The sequence below is a fragment of the Xyrauchen texanus genome, chromosome 26, assembly GCF_025860055.1.
Source record: "Xyrauchen texanus isolate HMW12.3.18 chromosome 26, RBS_HiC_50CHRs, whole genome shotgun sequence".
In the NCBI taxonomy this organism is placed as follows: domain Eukaryota; kingdom Metazoa; phylum Chordata; class Actinopteri; order Cypriniformes; family Catostomidae; genus Xyrauchen; species Xyrauchen texanus.
Genome location: NC_068301.1, coordinates 27,114,710 through 27,141,202, shown reverse-complemented (window position 1 = coordinate 27,141,202; position 26,493 = coordinate 27,114,710). Strand labels below are relative to the sequence as shown.

The 26,493-nt window shown below is 41.9% G+C and overlaps 1 protein-coding gene across 4 annotated transcripts in view; it reads right to left on the bottom strand.

Moving 5' to 3' along the window:
* bzw2 (basic leucine zipper and W2 domains 2) overlaps positions 1–25,501 on the bottom strand; it is a 43,358-nt gene extending 17,857 nt beyond the window's left edge. Inside the window, exons 1-3 of one of the 4 annotated variants that reach the window (XM_052092431.1) lie at positions 25,437–25,501; positions 16,250–16,320; positions 8,207–8,383 (exon numbers count right to left, since the gene is read on the bottom strand). In XM_052092431.1, the coding sequence (XP_051948391.1) occupies positions 8,207–8,383; positions 16,250–16,320; positions 25,437–25,459 (271 nt within the window). In that variant the 5' untranslated portion in view covers positions 25,460–25,501. Of the gene's footprint in view, positions 1–8,206; positions 8,384–16,249; positions 16,321–16,542; positions 16,646–25,436 lie in introns of those variants that run through there. The other 3 variants (XM_052092432.1, XM_052092433.1, XM_052092434.1) reach the window with 3 other exon arrangements.
* Positions 25,502–26,493: the final 992 nt, after the last annotated feature.

The following is a 26,493-nucleotide window of genomic DNA, read 5'->3' as shown; positions in this document are numbered from 1 at the left end:
TATTTACAGTGTAATAAATACACATATTTATATACAGTATGGGGAATGGTTTTTTAATCTGCTCTGTAAAAATAATATTGTAATGCCTTGTGGTCAAATCCACAGGTGTCTATGTTAATACAGTAAACAAAGCTAACTTCAGATCCTCTTTGGAGATCACAGGCTTAAGCCAGTGATGCATTGATTGGCCAATGCAATACCTCTTATTTAACCATATTATAAATTCAGAAACAGTAACTGGCTTTGAATGCAAAAAGGAGAAACAAAATATTCAAATGAGATGAAAATGGAACATTGCTTTTCTCTTTTTCAGTTTAGCAGAAGTTTATCCTGTTATTGTTTTATATGATGGAATGATGGAACACTTTCACCAAATGTAAGTGGGATTACCTAAATAGTAACTAATTACATGTAATCCAGATTACAAAAATTGTTATTAAATATTTTTAATGGGATGAAATTACTTTTTATAAAGTGCATAATCAAATTGCAGTTACATTGTATGGATTACCTGATTACAATCTTGATGCACCAATCAGCCAAAGGAAATAACTAGTGAGTAATTTACTAATTATGCTCTCAAATTGTAAAAGAGCGGTCTGAGACAGAGCCTGAAATCATAGGCATTATTTATGGGTGGGACAGGATAAGTGTCCAATGCAGAAGAAACATGGCCAATGCTCGAGCAGGAGTGTGGCAGGGCGGAGGGCGGTGCCGGGTCGTGATCCTACGCACCCGGTCCCGTATTAGGCAAATTATGCCTCTGTGAGGTTTAAAGGCTGACTGCCCAGCCCCGCCCTCCGACCTGCCACAAGGAGGTTATGGAGGTACATTTTGTTCATTAAAAGATTATTTGATACTATCTGTGCATAACCTAATTAATATTCATGAGTATTGTGATGTCACAATTAGACCCCCCAAAAAAAAAAAAAAAAAAAAAACAACAACAACAAAAACACAAAAACACTTTTTAAAACAAATTGACGCCCGTGCCTGAAATATGTGCCACCTAACCAGGGAGAACTACATACATTTAAGACAATGCAGTCCCATTCCTCATTTTACAACATACAGAAATAACTTGACTTTCAAAGAGACATGGGGGGAAATAACTGAACAATGCAATCTATGCCTTACAAGAGGTTTTGTATGTTCTCTAAATTTAAAGTATTTTAATAATTATTCTACGTATCATGATTGATGTGTGCATGCTACCCAAATCCGCAAATGCACATTGGTTTCTGTTTTAAATTTAGTTTCTAAATTATTGCACACATTAATGCCAAATTAGTTATATTTGCACATTGCATTGACAAATTATGCATTTCAAAAAGGCCTTGTCCACCTGTCCATATTTTTAGACACTCTTTTTTAAAAAAAACAAGTTGCAAACAAACATTTAAGAGGTGTCGATCACATGCAACTTTGTTCTTTTGTACCATGCAAATGCACTTTGGGTCTTCAGCTCATGGTTCAGAATGGCAGAAAACTGTACATCTTATGTTACAGCCACACCTTCTCATGAACAATTATGAGGTACAAATCGTACATCTCTACATCACTTGCTTTCAAATCTGGATAATAAAAGGTCCAATCACCATTCCTAATTTTCTAAACGACAGAATATTTTTACAAATATAAAAACAAGCATGTTCTCATTGTCTTCTATCTTGAGTAACACATATCCTTGACCCTTTAGGCAACTTTTTTACTCAGCAAGCAACTGACAAACTGCATTGATTTTATGTTTACTAATGTTTAATGAAAGGAGTGTAGTATTGATACATTTAAAATTAATGTTTAATTTTTTATCAAATCAAAGTAATCCAACAGCAATCAGATTAGATTACAGAAAAAGTGTGAGATTACATTTCAGAAGTAGTCTACCCAGCACTGGGAGTACTGTACAACATTTTGAAATGGCATTTGTAACCCATTTTACTTCTGTAATGTATACTTTCTGATATTTAATAATAAAAAATAAAAAAATGCATCTGGGATATCCACTTCTCTCTCTGTCCCGGTTAGATCAAGTTTGTTTTATTCTCTCAAAACAGAAGAGCATGGAATAGCCATTTTTCAAAAGAACAATATATTTGGTTTCTGTTTTAAATTTAGTTTCTAAATGATTGCACACATAAATGCCAAATTAGTTATATTTGCACACTGCATTGACAAATTATGCATTTCAAAAAGGCCTTGTCCACCTGTCCATATTTTTAGACACTCTTCTTTAAAAAAACAAGTTGCAAACAAACATTTAAGAGGTGTCGATCACATGCAACTTTGTTCTTTTGTACCATGCAAATGCACTTTGGGTCTTCAGCTCATGGTTCAGAATGGCAGAAAACGTCTCGGTTACCTACGTAACCTCGGTTCTCTCTAGATGAGGGAACGAGTATTGCGTAAGCTAGCTTACGCTACGGGAAAGATTAATCTCTTCTGAGATATTGAAGCCAAAAAATTATCCTTAATTTTGTATCATTTGTCAACGCAGTGCAGCAACTGCAGACCTTGAGTGGGCTAGCCAGCGAGCTCACTGGTTGCTCTGCGGCAACTGCTGCAGCCTATAGACGAACTTGCGTGAACTCGCGCCCAATGAGAGGCGCCCGCGCGCTCACTGTCCCAAAGCCCGCCAGAATGGGCGTGGCTAGGGTGCATATAAACGCAGTTCGTAGGCTGGAACCCTGGTTTTCATTGAATGAAGCGAAAATCGCTCGTGGCGCGAAGCACGGCCAGCTACGCAATACTCGTTCCCTCATCTAGAGAGAACCGAGGTTATGTAGGTAACCGAGACGTTCTCTTACGAGAGGTTCTCTCGTATTGCGTAAGCTAGCTTACGCTACAGGAACCCATTGTCAACGCCGTGCGCGCCAAGCATCCACTGCATGAGCCCCAGGGGGGTGGGGGGACCCGGGGGAGCCCTTGTGAGTGGGGAAATAATATTTGGTAGTAGTTTTGCCTGCAGAACGGGCACTTCCAGATTGTAAAATCTGACAAAGATAGAGGGGGAAGCCCAGCCCGCTGCCACACATATGTCCTGAATGGAAATCCCGCTGGACCATGCCCACGAGGAGGCCATGCCTCTGGTGGAGTGAGCCCTAATGCCTAACGGGCATGGCAGGTCTTTCAACGCGTACGCGGCAGCAATAGCGTCCACTATCCATCTAGACAGTGTCTGTTTCGAGGTGGCGAGACCCTTGGTGCGCCCTCTGAACGAAACGAAAAGCTGCTCAGCGCGTCTGAAAGAGACGGAGCGCGCAGTATACAATCTCAGTGCTCTGACTGGGCAAAGGAGATTTGTGTCGCGTTTGCTATCAGATGCTGGCAGAGCCGATAGGGAAATAATCTGTGCTCTGAAAGGAGTACCGATCACCTTGGGGACATAGCCGTGTCTAAGCTTTAAAATGACCTTGGAGTCACTTGGTCCAAACTCCATACACGCAGCGCTGACAGACAGCGCGTGAAGGTCTCCCACACGTTTAACTGATGACAGGGCAGTCAGAAAAACGGTTTTGAGTGAAAGGTATTTCAAATCCACGGATTCAAGCGGTTCGAAAGGGGGCTTTCATAGCTTCGAGAACTACAGAAAGATCCCAGATAGGAACTGATGGGGGCGCAGGGGTTCATCCTTCTAGCTCCCCTGAGGAAGCGGATGACCAGCTCGCTTTTTCCCGTGACTGGCCGTGCAGGGTTCGGGCGAACGCCGCGACGGCCGCCACGCATACACTTTGAGCATGGATGGGGATCTGCCCTTATCCAACAGCTCTTGTAAAAACACGAGCAGTGACGACACCCCACATGTCCATGGGTCCAGGTCTCTGTCGGTGCACCATTTTGAAAACACCGACCAGGAGAACTGTCCTGTGAGACAGAAGCTCCGTATGTGACTGTGCCAAAATCAGCCAATCATCCAAATAGTTCAGAATTCGCAAGCCCTGACTCCGCAGGGGTGCGAGCGCCACATCCATGCACTTCGTGAAAGTACGGGGTGCTAAGGACAGGCCGAACGGAAGGACGGTGTATTGATAAACCTGACCCTCAGGCTGAATCTCAAGAATGGCCTGTGACGGGATTTATCTGAATCTGAAAATAGGCATCTTTCAGATCGAGAGAAATAAACCAGTCCCCTGGCGCACATGCGCGAGGAGTTTCCTGATTGTAAGCATTTTGAACGGTCTTTTGCAAGCACCTTGTTCAAAACCCTGAGATCTAATATTGGTCTGAGGCCGCCGTCTTTCTTGGGGACAAGAAAATAACGGCTGTAAAACCCCGACTCGCTCAGTGAAGGCGGCAACTCTCTATGGCCCTTTTGCACAGAAGGTTTGTTATTTCTGAACGAAGCATGCAGGCTGCTTCTGTGTTCACAGTAGTTTCGAGCCGCCCTGAAGCGGGAGGGCGGCGATCGAACTGTAGCAAATAGCCCTGTTTTATTGTGCTTAACACCCATTTGCATATCCCTGGGATAGCTTCCCACGCCTTGAAGCGTAACGCTAGAGGGTGAATGGCCGAGTCGCCCTGATTGCCGTACACAGCGGGCTAAACAGAATGTGTGAGCGCGCTTATTGTACTTATAAATGACTGCTCGCAGACAGCAGGGACATGCTGTTCTGTGAGTGACTTCCCGATTCAGATGAATGGGGAAAGAGTCACATCTGTTAAGTGATGCGCAAGCATAGTCACGGGCACGGGACTTACACATAGAGAGGTGTTTGCTGGCCGTGTGACAGAGCGGGCAGAGAGGGGACGCGCACGACGGGCTCGTGGGCTGCTTATTGACTCTAACACTCGAGCGGGCTGTGCCCGCTTTATGTGAGTGTGCTCTGATAGGAACACGGAAGTGTAATGCTTGTGTGTAGGGGTGAACACTGGATTGTGGGCACTTTTTCTACACATAAGACATGTTTGCTCTCTGATAGGGACACGGAAGTGTAATGCTTGTGTGTAGGGGTGAACACTGGATTGTGGGCACATTTTCTACACATAAGACATGTTTGCTCTTTACAAGATCTTTTTGTGTCGCCGTGAAAACGGCGCTTGAGTGCAGGCAAGCCGGTAGTAACACCGCTTGTTGGCTGCTGAATTCACCACTGTAGTAGCCTGAGAGAAGGGGACTGACAGGGGTGAAGCTTTGACGGTGGTCCGCCGCGGCGGACTGAGCCGTCGTTTTTTCAACAAAGCTAGGAGGACTTCGGTTGTTCAGGTTTCAGCGCAATCTTAGGCCGAGGCCCGCGGGGGGGCGGCGGTCTGCGGCGGCTGTCTGAGCGCGATCTGGGGCGGCTGCCCTGTCGACGCTGGGAGCTAGCGTGGCGAGGCAGGAAGAGATTCATGGCTTGGGTGGCTTTCTGGACTTCCAAAAAATGGTCAACAATGCCACTTACCGCGGAACCGAAGAGACCGGACGGAGAGAGCGGCGCGTTGAGGAACGTGGAGCGCCAGCTTCTCCCATGTCGGCTAGCGCTAGCCACAGGTGTCTCTCGGTTACAGTCAGCGAGGCCATGCACTTCCCTAGGGCTTGAGCTGCAGATTTGGTGGCGCTGAAGGGCGAGGTCCGTCAGCTCCTTAGATCTGTAACAGCCTCTGGGTGCCTGCCTTTCTCATCCCATTCCCGAAGAAGGTCCGCTTGGAGGATCTGCAAGACGGCCATGGAATGCAGAGCAGATGCGGCTTGGCCGGCGGCGGAATAGGTGCGGCCAACACAGGCGGAAGTAGTTCTGCAGGCCTTAGACGGGAGCACTGGCTTAGAAAGCCATCTCACGCAGGGCGGGCAAAGGTGTGCTGCTACCGAATCCTCGACCGGGGGGATGGAAGAGTAGCCCTTCTCAGCGGCGCCGTCCACTGAAGCGAAAGAGGTGGAGACGTGGGATCGAATCCTGGCCGAGAGAGGCGCGTTCCACGATTTAGAGAGCTCGGCGTGGAGTTCCGCAGGAAGGAGCGGCCGGACGCTGGCGCCGCGGTGACGGCTTTGAAGAAAGCAGCCGTTGAGTCTGTTGGGAGCCTGCTCAGGGGGCGGTGACCACTCGAGCCCGAGGCGGTCGACGGCCTGTGTGAGGAGGCGTATCAGTTCCCCTTCGACTCCGGCGTGGGTCCTGCTGGATTCCTGGGCCGATGAGGAGGCTTGTGACCACTCCTGCTGTCCGAAGCCATGATGGAACAGCAGCCCTTGTCCTCCGCCTCGCTCTCGAGGTGGCAGCAGTGCGGCCGCCGGCGGCAACTGCGCGGCCCGGGGCGGGAGGGTGAACGCGATGCTCGAGGGAGAGGCTCCGGCGAGACAGTCGCTTCTAAACCCGGTTCACGCAGCCTTTGGGAGCGGCGCTTCCGGCGCGGCGAAACAGAAGGCGGCGCGGCGGCTTCGGTCCTGAGCGCTGAAGTCGAGCCCGCAGGGTCGACATCGAAGCTCCTCGCAGAGGTCGCATCCGCCGTCAGCGGCGAGCTCTGCATGCCCCAGTCCCAGGCAGAGAGCGCAGATGATGTGGTGGTCTCCGGCGCTGAGAGGGGTGCGGCATGAACCGCAGGTGCGAGGCATCTTTAAAAAGACGCTCGTGCTTTTTGTGAAGTTCACTGAGGAACTAGTTTGCTTTAAAAGGATACGTCGCCGGATGGCGTAGCTCGCAGGATGGCTGAAGGTGGCGGCGTCGGCTTCTTCGAGCGCTGTCAAAGCTTGCTTGATGCCCCTCGAACGGCGACACGGCTTCTTGCAGTTTCAGAGATGCGAAGAGCTTCGCTGAAGAGATGAAAATCAGGGTTCCAGCCTCACGAACTGCGCTTATATGCACCCTAGCCACGCCCATTCTGGCGGGCTTTGGGACAGTGAGCGCGTGGCCCTCTCATTGGGCGCGAGTTCACGCAAGTTCGTCTATAGGCTGCAGCAGTTGCCGCAGAGCAACCAATGAGCTCGCTAGCTAGCCCGCTCAAGGTCTGCAGTTGCTGCACTGCGTTGACAAATGATACAAAATTAAGGATAATTTTTTGGCTTCAATATCTCAGAAAAGATGAATCTTTCCCGTAGCGTAAGCTAGCTTACGCAATACGAGAGAATCTCTCGTAAGAGAACTGTACATCTTATGTTACGTCCACACCTTCTCATGAACAATTATGAGGTACAAATCGTACATCTCTACATCATTTGCTTTCAAATCTGGATAATAAAAAAATGCATCTGGGATATCCACTTCTCTCTCTGTCCCGGTTAGATCAAGTTTGTTTTATTCTCTCAAAACAGAAGAGCATGGAATAGCCATTTTTCAAAAGAACAATATATTGATGAATTTGAGGAGAAATATGTTTATTTTTGGTTACTTTTAAAACTGAAATATGACTTGCAAGTCTAAAGTAACTTTAGTGTAAAGTAACTAAAAAAATACAATACCTCAGCTGGAAAAAGACACTATATTGCGCTACATATTTTTCTGGTGTGTGGATTTGTGAATTGAGCATGTGTGGATCTTTTGCGTTCATGCGAAGATCGGTTGCCCATGGATTCCCATGTGCATCTGTCGATCTGTTGCATGAATGTGTTGTGGCCACTCACGATGGTCAACACTGCGCAACCACAGATGCAAAAGATCTCAGGCATTTATGTGCGGAACCCGCAAAGCTTTCTTTCATAGGATATTTAGTGGAGAAAATATAGAAATACCCTTTATTCCCCTGACAAATGTAGCTAGTTTCAGCGGGAACACTGTTCCCCCATGAAATTCACTCTGGGAAATCTGTTCCCCTGCCCCCCCTTTCATTTCCAGCCCTAGTTATAACCAAATTCAACACTTTGCTTCTGTTGCACAGCGAAGCCACCCACTCAAACTTTCATGTGAAAAAGATCTGAAGATTTCCAACTGTATGTGAAAGCCCCCCGGAGACCGCTAAGAAAGGATAAAATAGTGTAGTGCATTTCCTGCTGTTTTCATCTTTAATGATCAACAGGAATTTATGATGATGGCCTGGAGGTACTGCATTCAACACTTCCAGAGAAGTGTGGTGAGTGTTGGAGAAACTGTTGGCAGGGAGGCATGAGTTAATGACCTCTTAGTTTGTTAATCCACTAAAGACAGCAGTGCAGTGCTCACTTTGTCCTTGCATAAGCTGGTAGCAAGACAGGTTCAGATGGTTCTTGGCTAACAGGGCCAAATAACACAGGGCCAAAATGTGCACAGGTTATTCAAGTCCTCTAATAACATTGGATAAACATTGTTCCAAGATATCCTACCGAGCATGCTCCCAGCGATGAGGATGTCAAACAGGGTGTCGGCATAACGGCGGTAGTCTAGTCTTGACCCAGTGACATCCAGAAACTTGGCTACAGCATCAAGATCACCACCTGCTTCATTGAGCCCTTGAACAATTGTGTCTCTGAAAACCGTAGGCTCGAACTTCTCCTTTTCATCTGCAGCAGATAACACAAAAACTCACATCACAGTAAGGGTCACCGTTACCTTTCTTTCAATGCGTCCCAATAAATCTCCACAGGACTAATGCTTCTAAAAGTACAGTACTTTCACAATATAATTCTCAAAAAAGATTTTGATTAGTCTGTGTAGAGTACTTGATAGCGGAGCAGATGGTCACACAATAGCAGAGCAGACAGTCACACACAGAACTATACAATGGTATACAGTTGTCCTCGTACTTAATATTATGTAAATGAGTTCTCACACCTAGCTACTCGCTAGGGATTCTGATTATAGAACACACTCAAGAGTATGTTGAGTGACTTCCTATGATATCTCACATTTGAAGAGTCAGTAGCACCTACCATGCAAGCCAGCGAAGCTGAAAGCTAATGCACAGATGAAAACGCCCTCGTATTTATTATTATAGCTATTAAGTAGCTAACACTAAGTTGTAAGTCTAAAACAGTACTCAACTTTAGCCCATATCAATTAATATTAACATACAGAAATATTTTTGTATTGTATAGTATTGTATGCTTGTTAATAATATAAAGTATATTCCATATCCATTCCCATACATAAATATGATATGGCCATAAATATATAAAACTATAGAACATATTGTGGAATGATCTTGGTTCGTGGGCAATGGAGGAGTCAGGAGACAACGAAGCAGGTTCAAGGTCAGTACTTTTATTTTGGCCTTTTTTCTATAAAGGTAACTCAAAACTTTGATAACTCAAAAATAACTAAAGACAAAGACAATGGTCTTTTGTTGTCCGCACAACACTCTCTCTCTCTCTGGCTTGGGGGGTGTCATGCTTTCTAGCCATTCTCTCCTCTCTCTCTGGCGTGCTCTTTAGGTCTCCCTCCACCATCACTATAATGAGAGACAGGCGTAATTACTAATTAATAGTTTGCGACTAATAAATAGTATCTGCCAGATGTGGAGTGGTGGTGGCGTAGTGGACTAAAGCACATAACTGGTAATCAGAAGGTCGCTGGTTTGATCCCCACAGCCACCACAATTGTGTCCTTGAGCAAGACACTTAATCCAGGTTGCTCTGGGCGGATTGTTCTTGTAATAAGTGCACTGTAAGTAGATTTGTATAAACGCCTCTGCCAAATGCATAAATGTAAATATAAATGCGGCCCCCCAAACTGGGGGGACTTGACCTAAAGGAAGGCCTGTTGGCACAACTCTGTCCACTAGACCAAATCAGGAGCCCCCTTTTTTGTAAGGTCAGACAGTGGGCTGGTGACATCAGAATAACTAAGCACAAACCTTCGGTTTCAGCCAGCCCCAAAAACTGCCTTGGGTGCTGGGCAGGCTGCGATTGCTGCAGTTTTGTCAACCTGTGGACACACCTACCCGTGATCCAAATGGAACCCCAGATACCCAACTTCCATCCACCCAATCGCACACTTCTTCGGGTTGGCCGTGAGTCCCACCTGTCTCAGCACTCTCAGGAAAGCCCTCAGATGTTGCATATGCCACTGCCAATCATGACTATAAATGATGATGTCGTCTAGATATGTGGTGGCATGTGCCGTGTGCGGTCTGTGGACCTTATCCATAAGGCGCTGAAACATTGCCGGGGCTCCGAACAAACCGAATGGAAGCGCCACGAATTGGTGTAATCCGAATGGTGTGGAAAAATGTGTCTTTTCTTGGGACATTGGAGTTAAATGATCTGCCAATAACCCTTTGTTAATCCAACGTAGAGTAAAATCGAGCCGCGCCCAACCGATCAAGTAACTCGTCAATTCACTGCATTGGATAAGTGTCAAATTTTGACACCACATTCCCTTTTCGGTAGACAACACAGAACCGGACCGAGCTGTCACTCTTCGGTACCAGAACTACCGCTGGCACAATCGCTGTGCGACTCTTGTATTACGCCCATTTCAAGCATTGCCTCTAATTCTTCCAGAACAATCTTTTTCATGAGTTCAGAAAGATGATAGGGGCCGCTACGAACCACCACCCATGGCTTCAGGTACCATGGTTTGAGGAGGTTGAGGTGGTAGGTTTGATGTGCCCCTCCCCTATCTGTTCACCTTCACTCATAATTGAGATCTCAGACTCATCGTGTGACATTGAAGTGTCCTTGCCACTTGGCGAGTAATTTGGAGCTTGAGGAGGGCAGCATTACAAGCACTTTATCTCCCTGTGCGAATTCCCATATCGAGTGCCCGTCATACATTCAGCATTGGCATTCTTGCACTTGAAGCAAATTTTCCTGTGGTACCTGCCCGAAAGTATGGAGTTTTGATATAAGGTCAGGAATTTAAGGCACTTTTCCACTGCACGTTACGGTTCGACTCACCTCAACTCTACTCGCTTTACGTTTTTGATCTTGTATTTCCACTTCAGTTTAGTGCCCCTCAACATGGGTGTGATTAAGTCAAGTCAATTTTATTTGTATAGCGCCTTTCACAACAAACATCGTTTCAAAGCAGCTTTACAGAAGATAAGGCATTAACAGACAATAAAACTGTAATGTCTATAATGTCGATGAATCATCATTGTGTAATTAGATAAAATACGATTGTTTATCATGTTTAAAAATAAGTAATTAAATAATAATAATTGTATTAATAACCCTAGTTAGCAAGCTGAAAGCGACTGTGACAAGGAACACAAAACTCCATAAGATGTTGATTAATGGTGAAAAATAACCTTGGGAGAAACCAGACTCACTGTGGGGGCCAGTTCCCCTCTGGCTAAGATGAATATAATGTAAATATTACTTATGTATAGTTAAAGTCTATGCATTCTATTTCAAGATCGTAGTCCATCAATAGACCGAGGTGATGCAGGCAGAGATCAGGATGTGAAATGCAGTTCAACCTGGCCGGTAATTTCGGTGAGGTTCGGTGTGGTCCATGCTAAATCCAAGGTTCAGACAATGGCATATGAAGTATCCCATGTCTTATGGTTGGAGTTGGCATCAGTTCATCCTCCGAAGTCCATCATAAAAGACTGAAGAGATGTTTGGCTGGCACCAGCTGCATTTAGTCATCATCATTCAGCGACACGTAGCAGTGGAGTCCAACACGAAGCAGGAATGTTGCTGGATCCAGCCGGTTCTGGTGACCTCAGAATAGGAGTCCCGAGGTTGAGACAGGGAAACAAATAATATTAGCATAGATGCCATTCAATTTATTTCAGTTATAAATCATGATCAATGTTTCTGGTTCCGGCAGACCCAACTAAAACAGCCTAATTGTGGGTTGGAGGATAAATTAGGTGTATGCCTGGCTAAATAGATGAGTCTTTAGTCTAGACTTAAACTGAGGAAATGTGTCTGCATCTCGAACAGTGTTCCTAAACTATAGAACAGGCTATTCCATAGTTTAGGAGCCAAATATGAAAAGGATCTTCCTCCTTTTGTGGATTTTGATATTCTAGGAACTATTAACAGGACAGAATTTTGCGATCATAATGAACGTGATGGAATATAGCGTGGTAGATCAGTTAAGTACTGCAGAGCTAGACCATTCAAAGCTAGGTACTTTACACAGTGGAAAACCCCCAAAAAGCGAGTCAAGTTGAGTTGTACCGTGCAGTGGAATAGTCACATTATTTAATTAGATTTTTAATATTCTAAGGTCCTTCCTCCCAAGCTTCCAGTATGAAGTCAAGCACGTCGTACGGCCAGTGCCCATACAGTAGCTCAAACAGGGAAGACCCGGTGGAGGCTTGCTGGACCTCTCGTACTACAAACAGCAGGTGTTGTGAGCCACTTATCCCAATTCACGTTTTTTAAGGTTTTATTAAATCGTTCGACCAACCCGTCAGTTTGCAGGTGATAAACTCTGGTGCGAATCGACTTAATGCCTAATAATTCATACAGTTTGTGAAGTGTACGTGACATGAATGTTGTGCCTTGATCAGTGATGATGTCCTTTGGAATCCCCACTCGGGAGATATTTTGAAGAGTGCCTCCACAACACTACATGCTGAGATGTTGCGTAGAGGCACTGCAGTCCACTCTAATGGCCCAACGAGGCCCATGCCAATTCTCTCGAAGGGGATCTCTATCAACGGCAGAGGTCGCATTGGCACTTTTGGGGTGGCCGGTGGATTCGCCAACTGACATTCACGGCACGCCGCACACCACATGCGAACGGTCCAGTGAATGCCCGGCCAATTGAAATGGGCCATTATATGGTTCATAGTCTATTTGTGAACTAAGTGGCCAACCATTGGATTATAGTGAGCTGAGTGTTTCCCGATGGCTCTTTGGTACTAACAGCTGAGTTGTATTCTCTTTGGTTTGAGTGTCCTGTGTGCGCAGGGGGTAGAGAGAGAAAAAGAGACTGATTCACCACATCCTGGGAACGCTGCCATGTAGTCCTCTGCCAACTGGACGAGTGATGGCACTGGACCCACTTGAACATGCCTCGGGGGAGTTGGGAGACAAACTGTTCCAGCACCACCAGATCGACGACTTCCGGCAGGCGTCACGGAGCTGCTGCGCAAAAGCGAACGGGCGGCCATCCTTTCCGAAGCTCAAGGAGTGGAAAAGTTGTCAACTTTGCTCTGGGGTCCGACCAACCCATTGCTGGATGCCCTTTCTCAGGTGGCTGTAATTCAGGAGGCTGGCGGCGGGAAGTTGTTGTGCCGACAGCTGGGGCAACAGGCGGGCCGCCCTCTGATCGGGAGGCCACCTCCAAACCTCTACATTCTTTTCAAAGAGGTCGAGGAGGGCCTCCGGATCGTTGTTTGGCCCCATCTTCGTCAGGGCCACCGGTAGACCAGGCTCTGAGGAGGTTGCCGATTAAGCTCCGGAGTACCTGCCAGTCCTCCGCTTCTGCATGGAGCAGGACTTGAAAGCGTTGCTCCTGCTCCCAGCGTACCTCCATGAGGGCTTGATGTTGTGACTGCTGGCTACTGGTGAGGGTCTTGAAGACTTCGCCCAGTGGTACAGACTCCAAAGCTGGGTTCTCGGCACCACTGTGGAATGATCTTGGTTCGTGGGCAATGGAGGAGTCAGGAGACAATGAAGCAAGTTCAAGGTCAGTCCTTTTATTTTGGCCTTTATTCTACACAATCGACGGTAACCATAGATAACACAAAAACAAAAGAAAATGGACTTTTGTTGTGTGCACACTCTCTCTCTCTCTCTAGTTTGAGGATGTCATGCTTAGAGATTAGAGATAAGTACAGGCCAGGTGACGAGCCTTACCGTTCTCCCTCTCCCACAGACCGACACATGACCACATCCCCCCATGCCACACATATATTTGGGCATTTATGTAGACTGAAATTCAATGACATGCATTTGAATAAGGTATAGAATTGTCCGTTGCAAAACTCTTATGTCTTGGTGATGAATCTAGTTTAAAACAAACAGCCCCCACATTCTAAACAGCACTGATTGAGAAAACATAAATTAGAAGGCTTTTTAATTCTCAAATCACAACACTTACAAAACTTGACCATGGATTTACTGCAGTAAAATTATTACCTATGGTAGTTGTGGCAGAAAAAAACTTTCTAATGTATTTAGACTGCTGTTTTTTCATTACAAAATTCCATAGTTCTTGATATAGATATCAAATGGTGGATTTGTATACAATATTCTTCGCGTTTTGTTACTTTGGGCTGATTGAGCGACCATCCAGTCTCATGACCAAGGTTATTTTTCTCCATTAATCTACATCTTATGGAGTTTTGTGTTCCTTGCCACAGTCGCCTACGGCTTGCTCACTGGGGTTATTAACTCTTTCCCGCCAGCGTTTTAAAAAAAAAAGTTGCCAGCCACCGCCAGGGTTTTTGACGATTTTCAGCAAAAATTAATGGCCCATAGAATATTTAATTCCATGAATATATGAAGATGCTATATATCAAAATAAAGATCTGAGCCTCTGCTTTTAGGCAAATAAAAAACGAATTTATTTTATCTTCATTTGTTATTTTTAATGCCATTAAGGCATTAAAGGTAGGCTTTGTCAAAAACAACATTTCGGACAAAAAGCTGAGAAAAAGGCATTTCTATCTACATTTTGAGCTACATTCTCAAAACTCCACTTACGTTTAAGACGATCGCAGTCTGTTTCTTTGATCAAAGAGTTGCGTACTCTTTCAAAACATGCGTGCGGGTCTTTCTTACCAGTATTCCACCTAAAACACGGATACCAGGAAAATTCCGTGTTTGGCGGAAGCTTTTTCATAAAACCCGGAAAATTCCGTGTTTGGAAGGGAAAGAGTTAATATAATTATCATTTAATTATTTTTAAACCATTAAAATCAAATTTTGTCTAAATTACACAATGATGATTAATCGACTTTATGGACGTTGCAGTTTTTAGCTATACAAATAAAATTGAATTGAATTGAATTGAATGAGCCGAAACAACCCTTACTTAATAGGCCGTCAGTCAGACAGTCTAATCAACGTGGTTCCATTCATTTCTACAAAGTTGCTTTCAACAATGCTTATTTATCCATGATTTTATCAGCATTGATGTTGATCTAAATTAATAATCTAGAGATAAGGAACACGCAAACGAGAGTTATTTATCGGCATATCGTTCTTGATTGGCAGCATTACGTAAAATGCACTGCTGAAATAAACACAAAGGACAATCCTTCTTTTAAAAGATTACAATTTTCTTTCGACTGCTGATTCAGTGACTAACTAATTTCACATAAGACACTCATTTGTCACCACCTTCTGGCACCACCAGAAATGGTCACTGAATCATTAAAAGGACCTGAACTAATTTTGGTGAACATAGTCACTGGAGCCACTTGAATACAGGTCAAAAACAGGTTTGATGTCACATGTTTTGATAAGACACCTACTGTTATGTATTTTATGTAATAGGAACATTTCACGTGCAGTGAAAATAAAAAGTAGAGAGTAAAATATTTAATTGTGCACATGCAAAATTATCATTATTCTAATTGATTAAATCATTTATTCAGGAACAGCTTGTGCTCAGTCTTTTATTGTCATGTGTGAAACTGAAGCAAGTGCTCCACAAGATGCCCTTTATTTTTGCAAGTATTTTGCAATACTTGAATCTTTAAAATACTAAAAATATTAAATGTAAATAATGCGTATATATTAATATAATACTTGTATATTACTGACAGGCAGAGCACATTTCTGATAAGTTTGGATAATTTTACTGATTGGTTAAAATAGGGTAGCTACTCCCCCTCTTTTTTGCTGTTATAGCCTAAGACTATCACAGGCACAGGTTTGATGTCACATGTTTTGATAAGACACCTATTGTTATGTATTTTATGTAATAGGAACATTTACAGCATATTTAACTCTAAATATTCCTAAGTATATATAAATATATTTACGTCTGTTTTCAAACTTAATACATTTTAAACCACTCAAAGGGCACATTTTTATAATGTTTGGTAACACTTTACAATAAGTTTGTATTTGTTAATATTTGTTAATGCATTAGGTATCATGAACTAACAATTAACAATATTAATCAATATTAGTTAATATTGTTAACAAAATTAACAATATTAGTCTTGGTTAAATTAAAGTTACTTTATAAAAATACAATTGTTATTTCATTGTTAGTTCATAATGCATTCACTTATGTTAAGGTATTCACATTTTATACAAATATGTATAACTATATGCTGAAGTTAACATTAATAAAGATTAATAAATGTTGTAAAAGTATTGTTCTTTGTAAATGAAGGTTGTACAAATACAAACTTATTGTATTGTGTTACCGATTAGTTTTTGGTTTCAAGATAATGTTTGTAAATGAATCCATTCTTTGTGATGTTGACAATGTGTTTAAATGGATAAATATTTTTTTTCATTTAGGGATAAAAAGTGCATGTGACAGAGAGGACAGAGACTTACCCCTTTTCCTGGTCTTAAACCGCTGGCCTGTAAGCACTGGCTTCTGTTGCTTACCGGTATTCATAAAAGACCTTCATATGCAAAGAAACAAGAAACAGAGAATCTTAAATGAACATTCAAACACACATACACAAACATACAATACATAAAAAAATAAAAAAACATTTTGTGTGCCACGAATACAGATGCAACATTAAAAGATACACGTTCTGAGCCAAAACAACTCCTGGTCCAGTAATCTGTGCTTTATCCAACACATCTCCCAGCACGACACCCTCTCCAATCACACACACCTTGTTGATAATAGTGCACCGTACTAAGAGTGAAAAAAGCTTGCAATCGAAATGCTCATCAGCTGAGAGGTCCTCTCCAGCGCGGAGTGAGTGCTCCAGCAGAAAGCGAGTGCTCTGGCGAGCCATTTGCTGGCCTGTGCTAAATATAGAGGGGCTCATCCCTGACTATGTAAACTTCAGTCACTCAAGCCCAGGACACATATTGTATTACAGTAAGGGCATGTCTGACCACAGCTTACATCCCTCTGAGTGTGTGAATGTATACAAGCAAAATACTTACAAAGCAAGTATGCAAGTGCAAAGTACACATACACAAACAAAACACTATATTCCAACAGCTGGTTCTGATGTAACTTGTTGATGCTAAGAATTTTGTTGTGCAGGTCAAGATTTTGTAACCTTATGAAAATAATCTACAGTATGAGGTAAACAAAGGCAGTTGTTATGAGCCCAGCATAAATGGCAAACCAAAAGATGTCACTTGATGTCCATTACTGACATACCTGGGTAGTTGGTATTAGTCACAAAAATTAACTGAAACTCCGCAAATACTTATCACACAAACATGAAGCATATGTCTAAAGAAAGCTTAAGATTTCTACTTTTAAATAAAACAATTCAACTTTAAAACAAATATTCTTCTACAATGTAATCTGTATGAAACAAAGCGATGTTCCTTTTTTTACAGGCTTAGCTCATTATGGGTAATGTGATCACAACCATCAGCAGATTGCGCCATTCATACGCTTATGTTCTGAGGCGATCAAGGCAAATGGTAAATGCCCCCGACAGTGAGGTTTGATGTAAACACAATTCATTCACTTTACTGCACATTTGTAACGATACACAGGCGAGGAAACTTATGGATAGTAAGGAAGAGTTAACATTTTCCTCAGAAGAAGAGCGGGACTCTGATGTACATTTGTATTTTGAAGAGAGACTTGATCCAGCCGATGATACAATTTCAGACAAGTAAGTCATTTAGTTTTCATTAGTTGACATGCTATTTTATATATACATGTACATATTTTACTAGTGGGACTGTTTCCAGATTGCCAGCCAGGATTAAGAGTAATTAAAATTTGAAATATGTCCTAATAAGCATGTTTTAGTTACATGTAAATGTTATTTCGGCTAAAGCAGGTATTTAAATTGTATGCTGTATGATATAAATATGATATATAATATGATATAAAAATAATATGAATGTTTAGATTATATTTTAATTAGTGTTTATGCTGCCTCATTATCATCAACAAAGCTTGTGCTTGCAAATATGTGTTCAGGTTAAAGAGTAACTAAACCCTAAACCAACTTTTTTTAGTTAATGATCTGTAAGCATGGGGCTTTATTAGTACTGGTCATTGATTCAAGTAATTTTTTTGACATTTGTGTATAAAGTGTTTTAATTGTACAATATATGGTGTAAAAACGTCTGAGTGCTGCCCTCTTCAGGTTGAACGGTGGCTACTGCAGTTGAATTTTCCTATTGGCTGTTGCGGTACTTCGTGACGTAAGCGGTGACAGCTGACGTAAGCAGGTTCCAGCTCACCACGCCAGATTCATGTACATGTCGTCTTGCGACCGTGTGAGGAATAATAATAACATAGAGTCTGACAGCAGCTGTCAATTAATCCGTCACTACGAGTCTCAGGTGCCCCCCCGCTCAGCCCCGCACTCGGTTCGTTCCCTCTATCCCCGCCGGGGTCTGCCCACTGTTCCTGCATTTTCAAATATTTCTAGTGGGTGGAGTCAGACTCTGAGCAGGTGTTTAGTTACCCTTTAAAGTTTAATGCACTTTAAATATGTCCATATTAGAAAATCAGCATCTTATAATGATTTCTGAAGGATCATGTGACACTGAAGACTGCAGTAATGATGCTGAAAATTCAGCTTTGATCACAAATTGCATTTTACAATATATTCAAATAGAAAACTGTTCTTTTAAATTGTAAAAAGAGTTCACATAATGTTTTTACTGTATTTTGGATCAAATAAATGTATTCTTGGTGAGCAGAATAGACTTCTTTTAACGGTTGTGTAGGTCTAAAATTAAGTAAAGTCTTTGTGTAAAGAAAATGTACTGTCAGATTACGTATTTTAACTTAAAACTTGATTTTGATCATTAAGTCTCCTCACATTCATTCTCTTTCTGTCACATTCCTCATTAATAGGCCCGGGGGGTGGGGGAGTATTTGGCTTTTGTCTCCTCAGGTTTGAATTACAATCCATAATCATGATAGTTCACGCCTCCTCGCATATGACCTTTCTAACACTAAAAGTGTCTTACAAAAGTTAAATTACTATATTGTTTTGTATGAATGAGTGATCAGGATGGTTCTCACATCATTTTGTAGCAAGAACTCTAGGCTACAAGATCCAGTTCTCAAAAGTCTTGTGGACAAATGTTTAGTATGTGTTATCTGGCCTTATTTCAATGACTTAAAAATGTAGTTTTTTCAAAAACCATGCATAAACGTTATTTTCTCAAAAGTACAAACCTGTACATACATGTTGCTCACATATTATTGCATCCCAGTTTGTGCTGAATACAGTGTAATCAGACTTTAGCCATTAACATGTTTTTAAGCAACTGAAAAAAGCACAAATGTCAAGGCAAGTCAAAACGTATGGCTGCAACTAACGATTATTTTGATAACCGACCAATCTAACGATTATTAAAACTATTATTTGACTATTCTGAGATTATTGCAACGAATAATCATTAGCTTTTAATCAATTATTCAGCTTGTGCCCCAACTTAAAAAGTTGTATTAAATGTGCTTGCTAACAATAACAAAATCATCTTTTAAAAATACCTCTAAATGACATTCACTGTCACGTTTAATTCAGTAAAAATAATTCCCTGCAAAAAATACTATGGTTATCAAGTGTTTTTGTCTTGTTTTCCATTTAAAATAGTCTAAAAGTACATTTACTTAAGAAGCAACATATAAGATCTATAAACATGCTTCAAGAGACAAATTAGTGTATTTTGAATACAAGTGTATTTTTTTCACTTCCTGTGAGTGCAGTAAAACAAAATATACTTATATTCAATATCTATTCTCTAAACGCAAGTCTAAATATCTACCCTGCTTCTCAGTTCAATGCATCTTTTTTTAAAGGATTTTTAAATATTTTAAAATGTTGTATTTTTAATATTATATTCAAAATTCTCAGATAACAATTTTTTCTTCTGCAGTATATCTGCAAAAATAAATGTATGGTGTTTTAAAAGAGTTTTAGATAGTTATACTGGAAAACAAGCCAAAACAAAAACAAATTTTGTTTCCGTGTATAATGGGGCGAAGACTGCCCTCTCTCACCTTCAATCCATCTTTAACTCACAAAAATCCAAACTCTCTCTTATTAATAAAGCTGCATATTGCCAATTTTCTTCACTATAAGTAATGCACAGTGACACATATATTATGATACAATAAGTCGTGAGCCATCACGTTATAATCGTGCGTCCTCGCGAGTGTGCAACAGCCGGGTGCTGTTTCAGTCTTTGCGCCTTAGATCGGGACACTTCTATGGAAGTAAATTCATGTCTAAAGTCTTTGACGCATAAAAGCATGTTGAATTGCTCTAATAATAAAAAAAAAATCCATTGTATTATCAGTACTTTTTCGTATTTATCGGATGATAAATTAAACATTGCAAATGCACATTTGATGAACAAATCAGTGACTGTGTAAAAACAGAAGATCTTAGCCTCAGCACAAAAATAATTTCAAAACTAAGTATATTATTATGTAGTTAATAAGTTTATTTAAAAAGATTATTTAACTTTGAACATTTCTCAGTGAGGTAAATTACAAGTATTTATTAAGTTAAGTCTATGAATGAGAGACACTAGCACTTCATAACGGACAGTAAAGAAGCACTTAAAAGTGCGGTGTGCATAGGGCTGGGTATCGAGTTTGATACATTTTAGACAATCGAGTATCAAAAAATGTCTTGTTGTTCGGTACCAAATTTCGATAAATAAGGGGTTAATCTCATCAACGTCAGTGATAAGCATGTAGCATGCTAGATGTGCCCAAATCTAAAAGTGCTGGTGATTGGCTGTGTTTAGGCATCGAAGAAAGACACTAGTATCAGAAAATGGTTTGAGTTCCAGGGCTGAGAAAGAATGTTATCAGTAATATTGCTAACACTGTTCTACATTACAGAGAAATACTAAACCGTAATAATGAGCCTTTAAAATATAATTTTAACGCACAAAGCCTCAGACAAGCACACCAAGACAAGCCTCAGGCCACAGAAGTAAATACTCTTCAGGCCTCATTTGACTTGGAAAGACTACACACTGTAGCAACTCACAGATCAGGCAACCAGCTGAACCACATTTTTACACGTAACTGTATAAACCTAAATATTCTTGTTACTCTGTTACATGTCTCTGATCACTGCATTGTTCAATTCAACATGACTCTCCCATCTACATTCAAACAGACACCACCTTGGCTTTCCTTTCGTCGTAACCTCCGTTCTCTTTCACCCTCTCATCTTTCCGCTGCCTCGGTCGCTGTGCTTGTAGAGTCCCCCCTCATTAGGCTGGAACTACCACCGCACCATTTCCCACGTACAGCTTCACAACCCTCGTGGTGTATTTGCCACATGTTACCTCCCCCTAGACTGGGCAGGATGTGGCCTCCGCAGGGTCTTTTCCCCCTGAAAGAATAGGACCGGGAAAGACCGCCTTCCATGAAGCATTCCATAGCATTAAGATGCTACGTCCTATGTGAGAGACATAGTGAGAGAAAAGGCGTGGCTGCCAGGCTTGACCCCGTGCTAGTCATGTAGCACCTGTTCCCCCCTCAGGGTCTGTATGTGACACCTCTTTGGGTGCGTTGGGGAGGGCTACGTGCAACCGACACAGTTGCCTCTAGCACACAGTAGCCTGCTTGCACCTGTCTCGGCAGTTCACGTAACACGGTCAGTGCGTGGCGTTTTTATATGGGACCCTGTAACGTAGTTCAATGGAAAGGAGGAGGCGAGAACCGGCTTGATGATATAAATAATATTTTAATAATAAACTTAAACAAAGTTTAACCTTATTTTTGGCTCCTCAGTGCAAAATCCTGACTGGCACTGCCCGCTTCCCTTTATACCCGTATGTCCGGGGCGGGGCATGCAAATTCTGTCAACTTGACATTGGCCTTTTCTCAGGTTCAGAGGTACGTTTGGCGTCCCAGGAAGACCCCTTGTGTCACTTCATTCGACACAATGTCTTGTTCATTCCCTCAGGGAATGGAGGTTACAACAGTAACCATGATGCTTTCTGGCATCTTTCACAGTTTATCAAAGAAAATAGGACATATAATAAATAGTTTTAATATATTTTGATCATTGGAAAATAGGGCTGGGCGATAAAACGATATCGATATATATCACGATAAAGAAAACGATAAGCTTTTAAGGAATTTTCTATATTTACTGCATGTTGCTAAAACACAAGCAGTTCGGCTTTCTCAGGCTGTGTTTCCACTGGGGCGGACACAGCGCTAGGAGAGAGCTTGCGCCGCCCCGCTGCCAATCCTACAATCCACCTTGTGAGCATGACGCTCGGCTTTCATAGGAATGAATTGAAAACGCTCTCAGCTTCGCTCAAAACGCACCAGTGGTAACGTAGGGTCAGACTGGATGAACTTGCTAATGCTAGCTGCCTTGCTAACAATTAGGTTACGTCGGACACCAGATTGATTCCATCCGCACCACAAGACTTCATGACAACTGTTGCGCCCTCTCATCGTCTCTAGTGAAGAGCGTGACAGAACAACAGTGATGTGGACAACAGGTCTGATCTGTGCTGTAATGTTAAATATTGTTCTCTGGCACCAAACATGCATCATTCCTGCCCTGTCCAGCTCCGCACGCATTGCCTCTTTTCCCTTCATGTGTGTACACTAGTGCTGCACGATTAATCATATAGCAATCGCAATAGCGATGTCAGCCTGTGCGATTATATTGTGGACGTGACAGCCCATTCTCTCTGAGAGCAGTTTGCCCATTTTCTACACCGCTAATAAAAAGCTGACCAGTCAGTCTCAGTTTAGGGAGTGGCACATGTGGTCATGTCATGTGAGTTTCTGAAGTGTGCAGCGTGGAAATCAGGTGAAGATGGATGCCGAGCAGACCGACACTGAACTGGTGGCCAGAAAAAAATAACACAGATCATAGCTTGGCGATATATCTTTAATTCATCCTTAATTAAAGTTTATATAATACGGGAGCGTGCCATGTAAATAACCAGTCACGGAATTCAACCAGTCGCAGAAGAGACACAATCTGAACAACGTTGTCTGCAACTCGAATGTCTGATAGAAACACAGCGTGGCGATATATCTTTATTTCATCCTTAATTCAAGTTCATATTATACGGGAGCGTGCCATGTAAATAAATACCAGTCGAGGAAGAGACACAATGTGAACGGGAGTCGAGACCGGGAGAGATTTAATGTTCTGCCGGGTGATGCACACTCTAACACGGAGATGCTCGTCTCTCATCCCCGCTGTCTGCAGCTTGCAACTTGTAGCATCATTGAAGAGATAATCATGATAAGATCAATCTTATGTGAAAAATAACAGTAAAATGACATCAACAATAAAATGTGTGTGTATGTATATATATATATATAGACAAGATTGACAAATGCTTATCAATAATACTCTTATGGCTAAAATGTTTACAGTGCTCAGTGGCTAAAATATCAATATGACTAAATGTTACTAAAATGTCAACAGTTTTCATTGACTAAAACTACATCAAAAAGCCCAGCAAGCCAAACAAAACAAAGCTCAATTACAGATGTGTTTGCGAGTGTCACACCATATGACAACTCTTCACAGAGATATAAAGAGACATTAGCAAAGTGGGATTTCAGAAAATGATCCACACACTGGACAAGTGGTACCAGCGATAAGTAGAACATTTTAGAAAGAGGATTTGGAAATACCAGTTGGTCATTTAAACAAAAAAAAAAACACAACAGCAACAAAAACAACATTTTTTCCCCCTGAAATAATAGGAAACTGGGTAAGATGACTTGTGTAAGCATCCTATGTTGTGATCCCTGTGCCTTGCGTCCTGCTTCAATAAATGTTATATCACCCTCTTGAGGTCTCCCAACACTATTTCGCCAGACATGCAACAGAAGGCCAACTGACTGTAGGAGAATGGAAAGCATGCAAATTAGGCTTTTAATTGAAATGTCATCTAATGTAAATATATTTTGATGCCTCAAAAATATATCAATAAGATAATTGACATCCATATTTTATGAGATGCCTATTTTTATGCCACCTATTTTAAAGGTGCAAATGTGCTAACGGTGATTGTTCGCATCGCATTTGGTGGGAATTCGTCTTTCTTTTTCATGTTGCATTCAGTGTGAAAGGGCATTTACAAAGTGATATTAATTAGCATAGTAGAGCACAGCTTATTATATTTCTATCACTGCATCCTTTCACACAGATTTGAACAATATGTACTCATGTGCGAGTCCCAGGTGAATAATAAGCGTTATCAACAACCATGCTCACCACGGAATAGCCACAATGAAATAGCCCACAAAGGGGATGATTAAGCAGATTGTCATCCAACCTTAATCCATTACAATAGACAATGCATTAAACTGCCCTTAGATAGGCTCAGAAGGATGATGTCTGGACCACAAGTCTTGACAGGACCGGTTAGTACAAGTGTCACTGGAAACACAGAGCGAAGCTATGTAGAGAGTGTTGCTGATGCAAGTCAGAATCAGGTCTTAATTAGATTACAAGAGGCAGGGTTCCCTATGGAGTAAGTGGGGCTTACACACTATCAGACTCACTCCGTCCTTTGGCACTCGAAATCGTTCTCCAATAAACTAATGCAATGCAGTTCTTTGCTCACAATTTGCAAGTTATTTTTAACCTGACCATTCTCGCATTTGCTGCCAATGTTTAGGTAGCATTCCCAGTTATGAAATACATTCTAATAAAAACTATGGACCAATATCACCTTAAATCTCTATCTAGGCTACCAGAGACTTGAGTGTGCTGTCACATAGATGAATGTTTATGTCCATAACACCCACTTTCATCTAGTGTTGCAGGTCCCAATTTGTAAGTGATTCAGTGCCAAACACATCAGCTATGCTATTCCAGGAAGAGAATGCAACCTGGAATCAAAGCCGGAATGAAGTGTTGGGACACTGCCCAGGACGAAAAGCTTTGATGGGATACAAATGTTTCTAGAAATATTACAGTAAATCAATCAGTACTCATAAATACATCTGCTACAATAAATGGCAACACTTTAAAGTAACTTTCCTTATAAGATTATTACATTATAAATCCCAACAGCGAAATATCAAACCAAGTAGCATTCATTTTAAGGAAGATTTTTAAGCAAAAGCACACATTGTCAAAGCAAAAAATTTAAATGAAAAAAATAAATAAAAAAAATAGATATAGGCCTACTGTTCAAAGTAAAAATTAAATATCTATGAAATGCAGTTTACACTTTCAGTATACACTATTATTAATATGGAGACGTAATGCGAGTCTGATTTTAGCAAGCACAGAATGAGATCGCATATATGCTTAAAATCAGAAGGATCTAGACTAATTTAGTAGAAAACTCGGCAACCGTTTCTCTGCTCCACCAATTAAAAGCTTCCGTATCCTTTCTTTTTGTATGAACTTAATTAAAATACAGAGGTTCTCTAAACCAGTTTATGCTTTAAAACCTGCAATAGCACAAATGTAAGCGCCATCCAGAACGCTTACATTTGTAAGCACACACAAACAAAAGCAGGGTGAGACATGACCCAAAACTTATAGTTATTATAATTTGATAATCTTTGCATCCCGACATTCCGACATGAGATTGTATTTACCTGTCTGGGATCCACACCGTCATGGTCTCGAGCACCGGTGCGCGCAGTCTCTCTCGCACTATTTGAGCAGGCTAGTTAAGTACGACTGGACTGATATATCTTCAAGAGGGGTATTTCTCGCGACATAAATTATTGATGGGCCTTGTTGTTGACTTTGTTGTAATTAAAACGTTAACAGTTTTATTTAAAAAATATTCGAAATAAAAGGGAAGATTGGAGTCGTAAAATATTAATGACGACTTTTTTACATCGTCTCACTCTGATATCCGTCCCCCCATTTTTAATTTTCAAATGTGGTATCAACCAATAATATTTTCTCTTTTTTTAAATATTTTTTATCTTGAGTACTGTAGTGTTATTTGGTCAGATTCTCCTGCAATTACATGTAACGCTTAACCCTCATATTGTGTTCTGGTCATTTTGACACAAAGAGGATTTTCTTTTGCCTGAAAATGCTAGTTACTGTTATACTAGTGAGACTAAGGGATGCATTCTCCCTGTACAGGAATGACTGCACTGCAAAGGGCCCCACTGTCAAGCTCCTGAAGTTTGCAGACAACACAGCAAGTCTGCATACAAACAGGAGGTTGATCAGCTGGTTGTCTGGTGCGGTCACAACAACCTTGAGCTGAACACGCTCAAAACCGTGAAGATGTTGTTCTTCCTTCGCCAGCTAAGGAAGTTCAACCTGGCACGGGAGCTGCTGACACAGTTCTACTCTGCCGTCATTGACTCTGTCATGTGTACATCTATAACTGTCTGGTTTGGATCAGCCACCAAATCAGACAGAAGGAAACTACAATGGACAGTCAGGACTGCTGAGAGGATTGTTGGTGCTCCCCTGCCCACCATCCAATACCTGTACATCTCCAGAGAGAGGAAATGTGCAGATAGAATCTCTCTTGACCAGAGCGTGTGAACGGAGCTTTGAGCGGAGTGATGATAATTACACCAGAGCGGAGATCACTTTTTTTAATATTCTGCTCAGGCAGCTCAACCCAGAAGGCACCTCGTGATATGCTGGTATGGGAATCTGCGAAAGGAAGCAGTAGGCCTG